The sequence below is a fragment of the Anticarsia gemmatalis genome, chromosome 29 (assembly GCF_050436995.1).
Source record: "Anticarsia gemmatalis isolate Benzon Research Colony breed Stoneville strain chromosome 29, ilAntGemm2 primary, whole genome shotgun sequence".
In the NCBI taxonomy this organism is placed as follows: domain Eukaryota; kingdom Metazoa; phylum Arthropoda; class Insecta; order Lepidoptera; family Erebidae; genus Anticarsia; species Anticarsia gemmatalis.
In genome coordinates, this window is record NC_134773.1 from 1091281 (window position 1) to 1110640 (window position 19360).

Here is a 19360-nt window from a genome sequence, read left to right on the forward strand (position 1 = left end):
AGTATTTGCGTGAAAGAGTAACTAACGTACATACATTCTCACGAACTTTCGCATTTATAATATTAGTATAGGAATTAGGATATAAATGAAACAGCATTTGATCTACAAAACTACATATATTTATTATTAAAAGTATATAATATTACTTAGTTATATTATTCTATAGAATACGGTGCTTGGCGGTGTGTTATCAGGTAATACGTCCCGCGGGCCCTAGAAATTAAACGTATTTTACTAAAATTACAATTTATATACTCTAGCGGTGGATTTTGGAACTAAAATGTAGATATTTTTGTAAAAAAATTCAAACTACTGACTTAAATTTGTTGAATATATGCAATTTATATGAAATTTTAATATTTAAGAATTGTCATACTTATGACGAATATTGTCAATCTTAGAATCTATCAGTTTCTATTTTACGGGTATAGTACTGTACCCGTTTTGATACAATTTAGCTAAATTTATATTTACTATGGAATATAATTTATATTTACACATTACGGGAGGAGACCCTTGTCCAGCAGTGGGACATTAATGGGTTAAATTATTTTTTATTATATTTACTATGATATACTTGAAAATGTAAATAGACGTAGGTTATAAAACTTTGTGCTTAACCGTGCGGTGAATTTTGAACGGAGCCTCGCTAGCTTGTTTTACAATATTTCGGATTTGATAGGTATATAATAATCTCTAAAAACATCACAGAACACATTTAGTTCCAAAAACACTCACTAGACTAATTTCACTAAGAAAAACTTACACAAAAATCTGTACATATTTAACCACCAATCGTAAGCCTATCTCCCTTCCCTCTACCTAGCAACCGTTTAATAAACGCCATCACCCCCTTATCCCCCCCTAATTCCAGCGTATAAGTAACAGGTTTGAATTCCGGTGGGTTCACACCTAAATAATTATTCTCTTCTTTAGTCACATGGTTCAATTCCCCGTTCGCGCTTTTTATCATAGTATTGATCTCTCGCACTACGCTTATAACCGGGACGATGTTTTTGCGATTTTTGATCAAAAAATTCATAGCTTTGAATATGAAATTTTCGCTGTTAGAAGATGTATCGCTTTTGAAAAATGATAGGAATCTCTTTTGCCTCTTTTTAGGTATTTCGTGGTTTCTAGATTTCTTATTTTTGATGTTACGATAAAATGATATGCCTGTGGTTAGTATGTTTAATTTTCTATTTAAATTGAATTTTTTATTAACATTTTCAGCAATATTTGTAGGCGTATGTTTCAAAGAGCCTAAATTTTGATTCAAATTTAAATTTTTATTAGTACTTTTCACATAGGCAAAATTTTTATCTTTTCCAACGTTTCTATGAAAATTTTCATTATTATTTTCCAAATTTGTAGTTGTGTTATTCAAAATGTTAGTGTCATTGTCCCGGCTGAAAATTTCAGTGGGTCGATTTTCTAAATACATATTTTGATTTTCAATTTTTATTGCTTGATCATTTAAATGGTACATTTTCTTAACATTTCTCTGAACTCTTTTCTTTCTAATTAATCTATTATTATTGATTAAAACATATTTTTTATTATTATATTTGTAACTTTTCGGTGATGATGTTGCCAACTGCGGAATTGCTTGATCGTTCTTGATGGTATTTCTGTGTGTTGTTAAGTAGTATGTGTAGATACCTCTCGTCTGCTGACTACCGTCACCTGCAAGCGTGAATATGTGCTAAATTGTGCTGTATATTTACAATAGTGCAGTGATAATCTGTGAAAAAATATTTACATAAAAATAATGGCAGGAAAACCGCTTTGAGAGTAGTGTTGAATTTGATAGCGATCTTAAGCATGAGTGCGATCTCAAGACGATCTCGAAAAAGAGACCGATTTGCAATTTAAGTGAAATTTAGACTTGAGAGTTATCTCAAAATTGATACCGATTTCGACCTTGAGTGTGATCTCAAATATAAGCGCGATCTCAATATTGAGTGTGATCTCAAACTTGAGTGCGATCTTAAACTTGAGTGTGATCATAAATATAAGTGCGATCTCAAAATTGATACCGATTTCGAATTTGAGTGTGATCTCAAACTTGAGTGCGATCTCTAAAATGAGTGCTAACTCAATATTGAAAGCAATCTCTAAAATGAGTGCTACTAAACTCAAGAGCAGTGTTTCCTATATACAGCGAACTCAGAATGGTGCTTCTAAATACAGTGCAATCCCATTATAATCTAAATTGGTCATATATCTTACGATCGCTGCACCCCGAAGCCCATATGCTCGGTCTTGCCCCCCGCACACCTCCCCCTGGAGTATTCATGCCACGAGCGACAAGGGACTGACACGAACGACTTGCACTCACTAACACTATTATATTTGAGAGCACTCACAATTTACTTGCTTATTACAGCGTGATCTTATACTTGAGTGTGATCTCAAACTTGAGTATGATCTCAAACTTGAGTGTGATCTCAAACTTGAGTGTGATCTCAAATATAAGTGCGATCTCAAAATTGATACCGATTTCAAATTTGAGTGTGATCTCAAACTTTGAGTGCGATCTCTAAAATGAGACTCAAGAGCAGTGTTTTCTATATACAGCGAACTCAGAATCGTGCTTCTAAATACAGTGCAATCCCATTATCATCTTTATTTGGTCAGTCTTACGATCGTTGCACCCCGAAGCCCATATGCTCAGTCTTGCCCCCCGCACACCTCCCCCTGGAGTATTCATGCCAGGAGCGGCAAGGGACTGACACGAATGACTTGGGCCGGAGTACTGACTCCGTGTAAAACATATACGAACGCCAGTGGCTGCAGAAAACTGTTAGGAAATATTAGTATTATTAGTCATAGCTGACCCGCGCAACTTCGCTTGCGTCACATAAGAGAGATGGTTCAAAATTTTCCCTGTTTTTTTAACATTTTTCTACTGGTACTCTCCTCCTATTAGTCGCAGCATGATGATATATAGCCTATAGCCTTCCTCGATAAATGGTCTATCTAACACTGAAATAATTTTTCAAATCGGACCAGTAGTTCGAGATTAGCGCGTTCAAACAAACAAACAAACAAACTCTTCAGCTTTATAATATTAGTATAGATTACAAGTACCAGAACATAGTTGATGAAAGATCAACGATGTAATGCGATCTATAATGCGGTCAACTTTTGGATGGGTGACTGCTAACTTGCAAGGTCGATTCTAGGAGTTATTATTAACAATCTAGAAATTAGGTCAATTTAATATTATTAGTTTGTTAAACGATGGCAAGTGAGAAACGCTCACCCATCTAATTCTAAACCTAAACAACGTTGCTTAACCGTATACTTACATTTGTTAAGCAGCAATTGTTTCGGTATGACGACTTCAAGTTCGCATCCCGGTTGAGGTGATTTCCCACCGTTGGGATAGAAATCCACGTGGCCTACTGGTTCTTTATAACCTGTTAGAGAGAAAAGAACTTATTGATTATGTAACTGCACGTTTGGCGCAGTGGTTTAAGCGGTCACCTCGCCGCAACAACCGTAGCGCCGCGTGTGGTGGGTTCGAATCCTACCCGGGACAAATCTTTGTGTGATGAGCACGAGTATTTGTTCTGAGCCTGGATGTTTCTATTTAAGTATGTATTTAGAAGTATATAAGTATATTTATCAGTTATTTGGTTACCATAGTACAAGCTCTGCTTAGTTTGGAATCAAATGACCGTGTGTGAGTGTCCAATAATATTTATTTATTTATTTATTTATGTTTCTTTATCTTATAAATAATGTTTCCATATCACAATGTTAGTTACCGTGCTCCTCCGAAACGGCTTGACCGATTCTCATGAATTTTTGTGAGCATATTGAGTAGGTCTGAGAATCGGCCAACATCTATATTTCATACCCCTAAGTGGCACTATTTTTTCTATTTATATGACAACACAACATTTCCGGGGTCAGCTAGCTTTTTATATAATTTTACTTGAAAAACACCCACGTTTCGTTTGCATATACAGGGTGTCCCAAAACTCAACGATAAACCGAGACAGGATGAATGGCCAAGTCATACTGGTTCTAGGGAAAAAAAAAACTGTTTGTGACATTGGTGATCACAGGACTTGAAAATGCGACCAAGTGGAATTTCAACTTTTTTGAAAAATGTCTATTATTGCTGAACTAAGTGATAAAGATTTTTTTTTTTTTTTCCTTGAACCAGTATGACTTGGCCTTTCATCCTGTCTCGGATTATCGTTGAGTTTTGGGACACCCTGTATAACTAGAGTCCATTTAGCTATTGATATTGTTCTCTCATAAACTAAAAAAATTCAAAAACAATTTGCCAGAATTAACGTGAACACGTATTTTGGCTGACTAACCACCGGTTGCTGAGTACATTTAGCGATAGTTTATCGATTTAACAGCAGCCTGCGACCACGGCGAGTGCAACCTGCGCAGAAACGTTAGGCATTTTAAGGTAAAATGCGTGTTCGCGTTAATTCCCGTATCCTACTATATGTACATACATATATTAACATGCAACGCGAGAGTTTAAAATTTATGAACAATTTGCCAGATTCGAAAGTCACACAGTACAAAAGCCAAAATATAACTACATCATCTGCTCGTCCAATATTCCATTGGTCTGCAAATCTTACCGAATATCCCAGCATCAGTATGTATAACATCGACGAACTGTGCGTCTGATCTATCCAGCCTCTGCTCCAGCGGGAGACCAGAGAATAATGGCAGTGCTGGGTCCAACCCTGTGATCCTTGACACGCGACCTGGTGGTAGAAAAACTTATTACTGGGCTTGTATAGGCCAAACAAAATTAAAACTGGCCAAATGCGAGTCGCACTCGTGCACGGACAATTCTGTATTAAAAAAAATCACGTTTATTTTCTGTGGACCCCCTTTAACATACGTATATATTTTTGAAGTATTTCGAGGCGCTCATAGCCAGTAGCGCTCACCGGTCGGTAAACGATCTGGGGGTTAAGCATACATTGGCGCGGTCATTCTATAGATAGGTAACTTCATAGTGGTATTTGAACTGAGCGTCTCCGTGCTTCGGAGGGCACGTAAAAAGTCGGTCCCGGTTGTCGTCAATTAAGATAACAGTCGTTAAGCCATGTCAAAGGCCTCTCGGGCGGCTTGAACAACTTTGACACCAGGTTGGCCACTAACTAACAACTATTGGAATATTATGTGAATTTCGGGATGCCTGGCACTGCTGCCTTGAGTCCACTATTCTGGTCGATTGCTGAAAGGTTATGGGTACCTACCTGATTTAATCGCGCTCCCTGCTACTCCGGCCGCCTGTGCTCCCAAACTGTGTCCCACCAGATGCGTATTGTTTAGATTAAGACCTCTGAAATGTACAAAATAATTGTAAAATTAAAATTTGGTCCCAAAAATTACACCAATATCATCATCAGTGATTTTAGGAGATTTTTCTATTGTCTGTTTTTTAAGAAATAAATTTGAAAGATTCGCATTATATATATTTAGTATGTATGAACTTGTAATAAAATCTTTTCTCCACACAAGCTCGATATTTGGGTACCTCACTAGCTCAATGAAAGAAACCTAATGAACCGTGTACTCATTTGTGATTCTTGAAGCCAAAGAGATTTTATTACAAGTTCATACATACTATAATGCGAAAAGACTTTTTTATTTATTTATTTATTTTATTTTATTTTTTTATTCCAAGTAACAAGACTCATATCGTGTTAGTAACAGTATTTCTTACATCTATGTTAGTATTCTTATTCTAAATTACCTACTTACTATACATGTAATCACTGCTGCACGCTCATCACCGAGGTGGAGAGCCTGCAGCAGCGATTAATAAAAGTGCAGTCAAGTCTGCTCGCAATACAGCACAGGATACTGTTGGGGCTTGCCCGCACGCGACGCACCAGGGAAGCACATCTTTTTCGCATCGTAGCGTAAAAACAGTCGATGCGAGCTTCTGCAAACATCCCTGATGCACTGCAGAATCGAGGCAGCCCCACCAGCACCCTGTACGCATTGTTGTATTGTACGCGAAGGGCGTTGTACGATCTTTGCGAATAATCTGCCCACAGGCTGCACGTGTAAAAAGATGTGCAATATGCACGAAACAAGGTTTTTTTGACCTGTACTGAACAACGTGCGAACCTGCGAGCTATCATATTAGCTCGGACCGACAACGCCCTTCGCTCTCTCTCAATGTCCTCATTGTCCTTGATGTCGGAGGTTAAAAGATGGCCTAGGTATTTGAATTTGTACACTCTTCTAAGCAGTGCTCCATTTAGGTTTATGGGAGGTACAAATTCAGGGCCCCTTCCCCGGGCAGCAAAGACCATGATTTCACTTTTTGAAGTGTTGTAGACCAATCCGTGAAGTCTAGCATAGTCTTCACAGATGGTCACCAACCGTCTTAGGCCACAGGGCGAGGCACTCAGAAGGGCCATGTCGTCGGCGTAGCTGATGTTATTAACACATACCCCGTCAATGTAACAGCCGGTACGCTCCCTGCTGAGCACCTCGATCAGCTCGTTGACGTATAGATTGAAGAGCGTAGGCGAGCTTAGCCCTCCCTGCCTCACTCCGCACTCCAATCCATACGGCCCCGACAATGCCCCAGCCCAGCGCACCTGATTGATCTGGCCTCCGTACCAGTACTTTAAAGTATTTATAAGCTCATGAGGAACTCCAGCAGTCTCCAACTTCTTCCAGAGAATACTGTAGGAGACCAGATCAAAAGCTTTGGAGAGGTCGAGGAAGCAGGCATACGTAGGTGTTTTCCGGTCTGTGTAGTACTTGACAGCCCACTTCAAGGACAAGATGGCACTCTCGGTTGATAATCCGGGTCGAAAACCAAATTGATTATCGTGCAGTTTTATGTGTTTATTGAGACACTTATTAAAGAGGCTGTCAAGCACTTTCGCTATCACCGTTGCCAGAGAAATAGGTCTATAGTTTTTTAAGTCCGCCATATCAGCTGTTTTATTTTTAACTATAGGAACCACAATAGTTTTGGTCATCTGACTAGGCACATACGCATGACTTATACAGAAATTAAAGAACATTGCCAACACTCTTGGTAAATGAGGACCCGCGAACTTGAGATGCTCGATGCTCAGACTGTCATGACCCGGAGACTTGCCTCTGGACATGGTGTTGAGGACACCTTTGATCTCCTTGGCTGTAAACCTAATTCCAAGGTCATGACAACCACCAGCACCGAGCCCACAAGAACCGGGGCCCAGTGGTGATCTTATCCTAAAATGTTCCTTAAAGAGGTCAGCAATGCTTACAGGATCGCTCACGCCCCCGACAGATACAGGGAGGCCAGGCCTTCCGCTCAACCTGTTAGTGTGCTTCCAAAAAGACTTAAAATCATTATTTGAATGATGTGAGGCCAAAATGTCCATTTTTATTTGCTCTTGGTGTGTTTGACACCATTTCAAACGAGACTTAAATATCTTCTTTGCCTCACACATAGCATAAAATGTAGGGCCACTATATGGTTTACCACAATCTTCCCACAAACGGAATTTCAGCCTGGCGTCCCCGTACGCATCGCCAACATGTCGATTCCAGCCTATCACAGCCTTCTTGTTCACACGTCTGTTGCGCCCTCGACCCACCGCAGCGGATTCCGATAAGGCACGCACAATACTATTATACATAGTGTCTATTATGTTGTGATGACAATGTTGTACACAGATCTTATCACAACAATTTCTTAAGTCATCAGGGAAATCAATAAGCCTAAGTCTTTCATGACAAGCCATGGTATAAGACTTTATTTGATCAGGACTTCTTTCCCCCCATAACACACAATTTTCTACAAAACTATAGGTACTTTGTTTTTGACATATTTTATCGAACACACATTCAATAACTAGTGGATAGTGATCTGACCACATTACATCATAAATAACACGCGCTGCGACTACTGAGTCACGCGCCGCCTTTGTTACTACACAATGGTCCAGCCACCTGCGTGAACCGTGCGCATCGCTTATAAAGGTATAAGTGTCTGAGTTTAGCCCTAACAAATCTGTATCAACACAGCTCCATTCAAGTTCCTCACAGAAATCACTTAGTTCATAGAAAAATCGACATGATGGGTGTGCATTAAAGTCTCCCAAAATATAGCAGCTTTCAATATTATACGAGTCTATTATAGCACTCACCGCGCTCAGGCAATCCGTGAATTCCACTAGGTTACTTGCCTCGTCCGTGGGCATGTACACGTTGAACACTATCACTGACCTTTTATTAAACGCTAGTTCGATAGCGCACACTCGCGAGTTGTTACACGGAACCACCGACACATTACTAAAAACACTTTTCCTCCATAATATCGCCAGACCTCCAAATGGTCGGCCTCGCAGGATTCCCGCCGTTGTATCTACAGCCGAAGTGCCCGTACAGCCGAAATCCTCACTTATATTATGTAGGTATCCAAGTTCCTCGGGTAACAGCCAGGTTTCTTGAAGAGCTATTATATCATAGCTAGAACAATGTTCACGAATACTCTCAATAGACCTCTTTATACTTTTACAATTAAAGCTCACCATCTTGTATATCTGCTTATCTATTGTTAATCGATACAGGGCCGTACTCGGTACTAGAATTCCCGGACGCATGTGGACTTTTATAGTGTACGAACCGCCTAAAGATTATATCCTTTGGCCATAGGTTGCCATTCAAGAACGTTTTTTCCCCTGATTGTGGCACAAAGAACTTAAACGACTTGTGCGTTAAATGCTTTTGAGAGTGTATTCTTTGTAACTTGACAGTCAGCTTAGTTTTTGCCAGAATGTAATCTGTTATATCCTTCTCGCTAGTCTCGACGCTAATGTTGGAGATAAAAATCGGAACTTTCTTCTCCGCCGCCTTAAAATTGCCCACGGACTCGCTTGCTAAGCCAAATTCTCCTCTAACACGCTTTTTAACACTTAGCTTCTTATACGTGACCGTATGCCACGATCCCTCATCGGATTGCTTCGTAGAACAATCCACTTGATTTCTTTTAGCGCTTTGTTTACATTCTATTATCAGCGGCGGCGCACCGATCAGCTGTTCACTCGCCGCGGTCGCACGCTCGGGGGCAATCGGGGAAACCGGTTGTATCGCCGTCTCGTTCCCACAAGCAGACGATAACGACGACATCGCTCCGTCCGCTACGCTAGCTTGCTGCGGTATCGATCTACCCTCATGTAACAAATTGTGCGCCTGATCATGACTCAGCTTCTTCGGTTTGAGCTGAGGTAGTGGCGAGTTAGATTTAGATGAAAGCCAACCGGTACACTTTAAAGGTGACATACTCCCATCTTCGTCACCTATATGCGCACCTCTTTTTGTATTAATACAAAAGCTTACTTCCTCCGTATTACTTGCTGTTCTCACTTTGTCATTCGTACTCAGGACCGCTTTCTTTACAGCTGCAAGCTGCTCAAGTGAAGCGTACGAGTCTTTGATGTTCCTGACTTCCTCTTGCAATACCACTAGCCTTTTAAGAACGTCTGACACATCCAGGTGATCAAACGTGATGGGCGGGAGCTTCTCCAGATTTCGGGCCACAAACACTGGCATCAAATCTGGATAGGACTTGAAGGCACTGATAATGTCACTGAGTGCACGGTTTTCCTTGCCTTGCCCTTTTCGAACTGGTTTTCTTTTGTCCGCCGGTAGCGATTCAAATAGTAACGATTTCGATTTTTCAATTTCATCACTACTAAATGTCGCCACACACAATCTGACCAGACTTTCTTCGTCACACAAAGATATCTTATTCTGCACGTACGCCAGCAGTTCGTCTATAACAATGTTACAGCTGCTACACTTTAACGTATCCGACATTTTGTAACGTATCGGGACTTTTTAGCACTTGTGACACACACATAACGCGTCGTACTCGGATGCGTGCGCGAGCGAGACTGTTTTTCCCTGACCTAATAAATTATGCTCTAGCTGATTTTTAAAAACTGACTGTTTCCAAAACAAAGTTATAATGAGTCGACCCATCTGGCCGAAAAAAAGTTGTCACTTAGATTATTATTTGAGGTCATAAAGTTTTTATAAACTGAAAGCATTTTAGTATATTACTTAATTTTTTCCTCGGGAGCCAATGCGATACAACAATTGTATTTTTTTAGCATTTTTTTTGCTATGAAGCATTTAGCATCTGTTAAGAATTTTGATCAGAAGACTCCAAATAAACCTCGTTCAATATCCTTATTACTCACAATATCTTAAATTCACGGTACAAACCTAGACACCATGTAGTCAATGAACTGCGCCGCAAATCTGCCGATGTACCAAGTATTCTGTGCCGCGGTGAAGTACCAAGGACCGGCTTCCAAATGGTGCGCGTCTATCATGATCACGTTCGTGTCTCCACGTTGCATGTACGCTGGAAAAAGATATAGTTTAATAGAAGACTGGGGAATTCTTCTTTAAGACCCCAACTCGCACTTGGCCAGTATAACAACTCACGGCTCACGGATCGGCCTGAAGTTTGGCATGCAGGTCGATGTTATGACGTAAGCATCCGCTAAGAAATCATTTTGATCAATTCTACCCCCAAAGGGATAAAATAGGTAAAGAAAATTTGTTTGAAAATCCACGCGAACGAAATGATCTGTGGGGTAAGCATTCCTTGGCTCGGTCATTTCATGAATGGGTGACCGCATGGTGGTATTTTAATTGAACGTCTCTGTGCTTCAGAGAGTACGTTAAAAGTAGATTCTAGTGCTTGTCAATTAAGATAGCAGGTGTTAGCCATTTCAAAAGCATTTCATCGGCTTGAACTATTTTGACACTTGGTTTACTACTAACCATTGCACAGACTGTGCAACAGACTCTCGTCTCCTACCTTCAACTCCTGGTAGCCAGTTAGACCCACCTTCTCTGACCATGATCCCGCTGCCATCGTCCGGCTGTTCCATGAACGCATGGAAGTACATCACGGTAGGCGCGTGGAAGTCCATGTTTGACGCGAACAGACTCTCGTCGTCTCCTATCTTCAGCTCTTGGTAGGCTGTCGGGTTGTGCCTGCAGGCATTGAGGAGATTTTACTACCAGTCAAATCAGCTACTCTTTATGAAATGTCAAAAACACATCTTTATATATACATATAATTCTTCTGTAAGTGTGTATGTCACTGAACTTCTCTTAAACGACTGGACCGATTTTGATGATATTTTTTGTGTGTGTTCAAGGGGATCTGAGAATGGTTTAGATTATTAAAAAATGGTTAAAATTTTCAAATTAAAGACGTGTAGACAGGACAACGTCTGTCGGGTCCGCTAGTTTTAGTATAAAAATACGACGTAGTGACGTTACTATTTCAGATTTACGTTGATATCAAATGAATGTCTAATAAAATGTTTCAGTCAGTAATAATTACAATTTCAACATTATTTACGAAATATATTGACATAGTCTGAGCATTTTAGATGAACCTTTTACGAGTACGAGTCTAATAATTTTTCGTTAACCCAGTCAACTACCCAATTCTCTATAATAATCGACTACCGACAACCAGCTAGCTATCGAGAATTTTTATACGAAGATCAGCGCCTCTAGCGGACTCCGTAAGAACTATTTTGGCAGTATATTTTATATGTCAGTCTCGATATTCAACAGTATTGACTGTAGAGAATTTTCATTACAGGAATAGAACTGGGTGATGGTTAATTATTTGTTAGGCAATCAAATTGTTCAATCTTATTTAGTTTTATTGGTTTACGGGCAAGCATTTAATTTTATTGGACGGTATAGGGGCAATCTAACTTTATTTACACGATTCACGTTCAGGGTGAATTTTCTTGAACACTGTTAAGATGTCTCCCAAGTCGGTTTACTCTTCTTGATGTAAGAGATGGAGAAAAAAACAAACACTTAAAAATTTATTAGTAATTATTACCTGGTGAAGAGTTGGAAACCAATATCATTGCCATCTTTGATGAAGGGACACTTGGACTTATCCACGGGCGCTATTTGTAACAACGCATCCTCGTATTGTACTCCCGGTGGACCTGAAACAAAAGCAAAACAGAATAAATCTATATGAATAAAGCTATCTACTTCTTCTGAAGATGCTACGGGTCTGAATATAATGCATGATTGATGTGTACGTTTGGTGTGTGAAATGTCGTAAAGAGCCTTATGCAATAAGGCAAGCCTATTGTCTGATCTTCTTATAATCGTATGGTTAGTGGTCAACCTAATGTCAAAATTGTTCAAGCCACCCGCCTTTGACGTGGCTTAATAACTGTTATCTTAATTGACAACAACCGAAACCGACTTTTAACATGACCTCCGAAACACGGAGACGCCCAGTTCAAATACAAAAACGCTCACCCGTCTAAAAAAAGTTCGCGCCAAACGTTACTTAACCTTACCATCAAACAAAACAACTAGAAAGTAAACCTTTCCACCTGTCTGTCTGTCATTCACACACGTAATGCTATATGAAATGTATCAAATTGCTAGTTTTTCGCCGGACGTTACATCTGTTGTGTGTTACGAAGACGGATATTGTTGCATGGTTTGATAATTACTTGGTTATTTGATAGACGCTGTTTGCAACTTTGTAGATTATTGATTTATCTAGGCATTGCATGATATCTAGATTATATTAAGGATGACTCGTGCAACTTCGCTTGCATCACATAAGAGGGAATGGGTGAAAATTTTCCCCGTTTTTGTATTATTTTTACTGGTACTTTGCTCCTATTGGTCGTAACGTGATGATACATAGCCTATAGCCTTCCCCAATAAATGGGTTAACTAACACTGAAATAATTTTCCGAATCGGACCAGTAGTTTCTGAGATTAGTGCATTCAAACAAACAAACAAACTCTTCAGCTTTATAATATTAGTATAGATTAGTATAGATTTTGCTTCTCTATTCTCTGCCTACCCCAATGAGAAAAACAGCGTGATGAATTATTTAAAAATACGCGAATTGACGCAAACATGCATTTTGCGATGTCGTGGCTAAGTGACAACAGTCGCACAGATCGATCACTGAGGTTAAGCTACGCTTGCCGATGTTGTTTTGTAGATGGGTGGTCATCTAATACATATTTCGATAGGCACGTGCAATTGTGAGTCCCGGCTGTCATTTTCGAAGATCTTTGTCAGTCGTTAACAATAGTCAGATGCTCGAAAGTCTGACAACGTCTGTCGTTGAAGAGGTCAGATAGACAGTCGTTCCATGTAAAATACTGGTATTCAGCTGCATCCGGTGAGACTGGAAGCCGACTTCAACATAGTTGGGCAGAAAGGCTAGACTGATAAAAATACATACAAACATCCATTAGTAGCTTTATCCATTAGTAGGGTTAGAAATTCTATTCACTTGTTATAACGGTGAAGGAAAACGTGATGAAACCGACTTATACATTTCTGTAAAAAGTATCGCGTTTGTTAATCCACGTTGCAACTATCTGTGTGTCGAATTTCATCAACATACATACAGGAGTTTTTCCGTGAGAAAGTAATTATAAACTTTCGCATTAACAATATTAGTAGGGATTATAGTCCCTCAACATAGGTGTTATGTAATTATGTGGTACAGAGCCTTGTGGCGCGGTCGGTAGTGTACACGACTGCTGCGCCGAAGTCCCGGGTTCGCATCCCGGGTCGGGTAAAAAAATAATTTTGGAGATGGTCTGTTGGCCAGTTCTAATAAAACTGACTGCCGTAGCCCAATATTGGCTTAAAGGACAGTATTAGGGGGTCTTGTATACAACATTCAGAATTCAGTACTTAAGCTCCTTGCCCAACCACGGACAAACCGACGGTGGCCTGTTTGATACAGCAACTTTACTTTATAAATACTATATTTTGTAAATACACAGAAATGTTAATCGTTATTAGATAAATCGTGCATTCCAAAATTCTCTATTAAGTATTAGGTCTATAGCAGTTCTTTAGATGTATTATAAACTAGCTTTTACCCGCGACTTCGTCCGCCAATTTCCCTTGGGAATGCGTCATTTTTCCAGGGTAAAAAGTAGTCTATGTCCTTTCTCGGGTATCAAAATATCTCCATACCAACTTTCATACAAATTGGTTCAGTAGTTTAGGCGTGATTGAGTAACAGACAGACAGACAGAGTTACTTTCGCATTTATAATATTATAGTATAATATAGTATATTATGGATTAGTATGGATAAGGTATGACACATAATCTAATCTTTTGATCACATATTACATAAGCTACCTTTATACGAGTGTGGTTTACCAGTTTACCGCGAATTGCAATACGTTAGATATACCTTCAAGATATTACATAAATATGATTTTAGAAAGTTTATTTGCTATAACTACTAGAAGAAAATCCGTCGGGAACTTTTAAACTCTCGCGTTGCATGTTAAATGTATAATAGAATATGGGAATTAACGCGAACACGCATTTTACCATAAAATGCAGTCAGTCTGCGACCACGGCGAGTGCAACCTGCGCCGAAACGTTAGGCATTTTAAGGTAAAATGCGTGTTCGCGCTAATTCCGGTATCCTATTATACATTAAATCAATTCTACCAGCAAATAAATAAAATTTTAAACCATTACTGTCCTACTGCTGGGCAAGGGTCTCCACACTCTTCCCGTAATGAGGAAGGGGTTAGGCCTTGAGTCTAGCACGCTGGACAATTGCGGGTTGGGGACTTTTTCCTTCAAGAACTGTTCTAAAGAACTCTCAGGCATGCAAGGTTGTCGCGATGTTTTCCTTCACCATTATAACAAGCGACTTATTATTCCTAATACACACATAACTTCTAAAAGTCATTGATGTGTTGCCTCGGGTTAGAATCGTCGACCACTTGCGTGGGAGGTGTCAGCTTATACCACTCGGCTATCACTGTTTCCCCTTACATATAAAATAAATGATATAACATGTTCATAGTGTCGCTTAGACCTAAAAAATGTAACATTTCAATGTAATAATTAGTAAAGACATCAATCAAAATAAAGCAATCCGGAATTAGTAAAAACAACATACATATTTACAAGGCTGGCTAGGTTTGCTACACACAATATACTCGGGTCGGCATACCACAGGTTTCTGAGCTACATTAAGCGGTACTTTATCTATTCAATAGCGTTTAAATTCATATGAAAAAAGAAAACGCTATTGATTAGATAAACTACCGCTAAAAGTACTCAGAAACCGGGGGTTAGTTCGGCAGTATTTATCTAACAACTAAACCGACTTGAAACTAGGCTTTGCTAGACACATATTCGGTTCGGCACGTTCGGTTTAGCACTATTTATCGAACAAAAGATCAAAAGATAGCACAAGAGATCTAATTACTTTTTGACAGTGCTAGTTATAGTAAAGTATCGTCTTAGTAACATTGTGGTTTTTGTGGGATTCAATTTTACCGTTTAGGTTTAGGTTTAGGCCAACAGTCAAATCAGCTACTCTTTATGAGAAATATAGTGTTGTGACGTCACGATACTGTATTTCCGATGGAATAAATGATTGCCTAGTAAAATGTTTCAGTCTGTAATTATTACAATTTCAACATTATTTACGAAAAAATAACGTAGCCTGAGTATTTTGTATGAGCCCTTTACGAGTACAATTTTAATAATTTTTCGTTAACCCGGTGAACTACCCTATTAATGCCAGTGCAAATATGTGTGTAGCAAACCTAAGTAATTAATTAACACACAGCCCCGATTGCGTGTTGTTTCTTAATGACAACACATGTCTTACATCAGACTATCAATTGTCACTGCGATATTGTTTCCAACGTTTTGACGTGAAATTGTTCTACAAAATAACTTTGACTTCGACAAAATGTTACTAATTAGCACTACTAAACAAACATCACTATTGACTATGTTATCAATGTATACAAAGTTATGTATTTTTGAGGATATCTCAAAAGCTATTCGTCAAATCTGGAGCAAACTTTAATGGGACCACATAAGAAGTTTCCTTTACTGCGCGAATTTCCCTTAAAAATTTCCCAATATACTTAGTATTCCTTAGGAGTTTTATATAACGTTTATTTCAGTCTGACAACTTAGCAGACAGCCTAGTTATGCACGACTAGCGGACCCGCGCAACTTCGCTTGCGTCACCTAAGACAGAATGGCCGACATTTTTTCCCGTTTTTGTAACATTTTTTACTGGTACTCTGCTCCTATTGATCGTAGCGTGATGATAATATATAAAGCCTAAAGCCTTCCTCGATAAATAAGCTATCTAACACTGAAAGATTTTTCAAATCGGACCAGTAGTTCCCGAGATTAGCGCGTTCAAACAAACAACCAAACAAACAAACTCTTCAGCTTTATAATATTAGTATAGATAAATCTAGATAATAATAAATTGTCGATTTTATGCATTTGCAAGATAAAGTAGTTGCATCAAACAGGATTTTTGTATACCTCTGACATCCGCGGAACTTCTATGCAAGGTTCTAAAGCTTCTGATTGCTGGTAACGACTGTCAAAGATCTTTGAAAATGACAGCCGGGACCCACAATTTAACATGCCTTCCGAAACACGGAGGATCTCGATTCGTATAAGATGGTCACCCATCCACTGACCAACCTTAGCAAGCGTAGCTTAACCTCTAAGATCTATCGGCTGTCGTAACTTAATCACAAGCTCGTCACCCTTTTCATAGCGATACTTTATATCTTTTCGCAAAATCTCGAATGTAATCTAGCCATATAAACGGGGGCAATATATCAGCAACATTAATCTATCAATTACAATACAGTTACGCCATCATTACACATCGTTCACGCTCCAAACACCGGTATTCAGCGCAAAGAAATTGTTATTGTAATCCGGTTATCGGTCTATGAATAAATCGGCAAAACGGAACGGTGAACTTTTTACGGTTCGCTATCGGATTTCCGAAATCTATACGAATAAATTGTAACTGACGACTTATGGCCGAGTCTAAGCTTGCACTTTCCACGCAAGTGGTCGATAGTTCTAAGTTATATATTGTTGTTTGTTTGTCGTATGGTTAGTGGTCAACCTGGTGTCCAAGTTGTTCTAGCCGCCCGAGAGGCCTTTGACATGGCTTAACGACTGTTATCTTAGTAGACGACAGCCCGCACCGACTTTTACGTGCCCTCCGAAGCACGGAGACGCCCAGCTCGAATACCACTATACGGTCATACATCTATGGAATGACCGCGCCAAGGGTTGCTTAACACACAGATCGTACTTATAGGCGAACTATTTGAGCACTTCATTGAAATAATGTAATCTATACTATCTATACTAATATTATAAAGCTGCAGAGTTTGTTTGTTTGTTTGATTGTTTGTTTGTTTGTTTGAACGCGCTAATCTCAGGAACTACTGGTCCGATTTGAAAAATTCTTTCAGTGTTAGATAGCCCATTTATCGAGGAAGGCTATAGGCTATATATTATCACGCTACGACCAATAGGAGCAGAGAAAAAATCACCCATTCTCTCTAATGTGACGCAAGCGAAGTTGCGCGGGTCAGCTAGTAATAAATAAAACGAGAGCCTTAAAACCTAACTTTATGTGATAGAGTACCTTAGCAGAATTAAGTTACGTTATAGAATTTTCCATTACTTAACCATCTAAAATTAGCATCGCATTTCCTTCGGTGCGACAGGGCCAGTTTTTCTAGGTTTAGCAACAGGTATAACTAGCGGGTAATAGGATTGCATCATTTAATAGAGCGTGGCATGTACATAGTGTTTTATAACACAGCTATATGACTATGTAGTCCGAACGACAGCCGTACGGTTCGATCTTACAGGTTAAGCTACGTTTGCCGATGATTTTACTGCCTCCGTGGCGCAGTGGTTTAGGTCGCCACGCCAACACCACTGCGGCTTCGCCGTGGGTTCGATTCCCACACGAGGCAATTATTTGTGCGACCCGCAAATTATTGTTTCGGGTCTGGTTGTGCTTTGTGTCCGTTGCTTGTATGTTTTTAAAAAAATCCCCGCGACACTAAAGCATTTCTTAGTGCGGGAGCTGTCTTTTTAAAAAAAGATGAAAAAAAATAAATCTGTGGATGGGTGGCCGTCTTATACATATCGAGTTCCTCCGTGTTTCGGGAGGCACGTTAAATTGTGGGTTCCGAAAATTGTGGGTCCATTGACAGTCGATATTAGCAATCAGAAGCTTGAAAGTCTGACACCAGTCTTACCGTGGGGTATCGTGTTATAACCCCGGTAAAGTCAGTGTTGTGGAGGTCCTACAGACAGTCGCTGCATGTAAAATACTGGTATTCAGCAGCATCCGGTGAGACCGAAAGCTGATTCCTAAATAGTTGTAAGAAAGAGTAATCTGTTGATAAAAAAGGCTTGCCAGACGGACTTTACGTTTTACTTCATATCACGTTGATACGCCAACCGTTGGTTGAAGCCTCGTTATTCATTTATCATCGGCGTAATGCTCAAAAAAGCGTAGTTCCGTTTAAATAAAAATATTATCAATACGGGCGGTGGTGGGTTCGAACCCCGCCCGCGACAAATATTTGTGTGATGAGCACGAGTATTTATTCTGAGCCTGGTTGATAATGTATCTATATAAATATGTATTTACATGTATGTTTATCAGTTGTCTGGTTACGATTCAAGCTCAGCTTAATTTGGGATCAAATGACAAATGTGAGTTGTCCAATGATATAATATGCAAGAAATTATAAATAAAATTAGGTACTTACGTATAACAGAGAGGAAACAAGCCAGAGGCACCATAGACTGCATCTTAACACTTTTATTTAACACTTAAAAAAACATAAAAATAATAAATGAAAAGAAAAACTTAACATAAAAAATTAATCATACTAAAAATACAAAATAACACCGAATTTCTGTATAAAAAATTAAAAAAATTGCCTTTACAATTATTATTTTTCTAAAATTTTCGTTTTAATATTAATGTTATATTATTATTTATTAATTAATAATGTAAATATTTATTTGTATTCAACAGTGGGTGTTCTTTATGCGTGTGGTATATTGAATGGCTTGCGTGGGCCCTGCGTTGAAAGTCTAACTACGATTATAGAGGGGGTTTGCTTTACTATGCTAGTGATATGATATCACAAGCTTAAATTAGTGGGGTAGGCAGAGGTGGTAGTTAGGCCGTGTCCGTGGGTATGAAAGTAAAAAAAAATAACCCACTAATGTCCCACTGCTGGGCAAGGATCTCCCCCGGTAATGACAGAGGGATTAATCCTTGAGTGCACAACGCTGGCCAAGTGCGGGTTGGAGACTTTGCATACCATTTTTAAAGACTCTGAGGCCATGTTCAATCACATTGTTTTCCTTCACCGTTGGAACAAGTTATTATTATTAATTCTAATACACATTTAACTTAAGAAAAATCATTGGTGTGTTGCCTCGGGTTTCGTAC

At 39.2% G+C, this 19360-nt stretch overlaps 2 protein-coding genes across 4 annotated transcripts in view; one reads left to right on the forward strand and one right to left on the reverse strand.

The window, feature by feature from the left end:
- The window catches only part of Adar (Adenosine deaminase acting on RNA), a 48574-nt gene that overhangs the window by 18276 nt on the left and 10938 nt on the right, over positions 1 to 19360 (forward strand). The window lies entirely within an intron of this gene.
- On the reverse strand, positions 97 to 19002 carry LOC142985100 (pancreatic lipase-related protein 2-like). 3 transcript variants are annotated; one of them, XM_076133057.1, is made up of 9 exons: positions 18847 to 19002; positions 18666 to 18728; positions 11897 to 12008; positions 10874 to 11022; positions 10240 to 10381; positions 5250 to 5335; positions 4620 to 4748; positions 3315 to 3425; positions 97 to 1686 (listed from the first exon to the last, which is right to left on the reverse strand). In XM_076133057.1, exons 2-9 carry the CDS (start codon positions 18706 to 18708, stop codon positions 785 to 787), a joined length of 1674 nt encoding a protein of 557 aa, XP_075989172.1. In that variant the 5' UTR covers positions 18709 to 18728; positions 18847 to 19002; the 3' UTR covers positions 97 to 784. The 3 variants fall into 3 exon arrangements, with proteins under 3 accessions (XP_075989172.1, XP_075989173.1, XP_075989171.1); XM_076133058.1 differs by adding an exon at positions 2647 to 2803 and having other exon boundaries at positions 97 to 213; positions 18666 to 18993; XM_076133056.1 differs by having other exon boundaries at positions 18666 to 18997.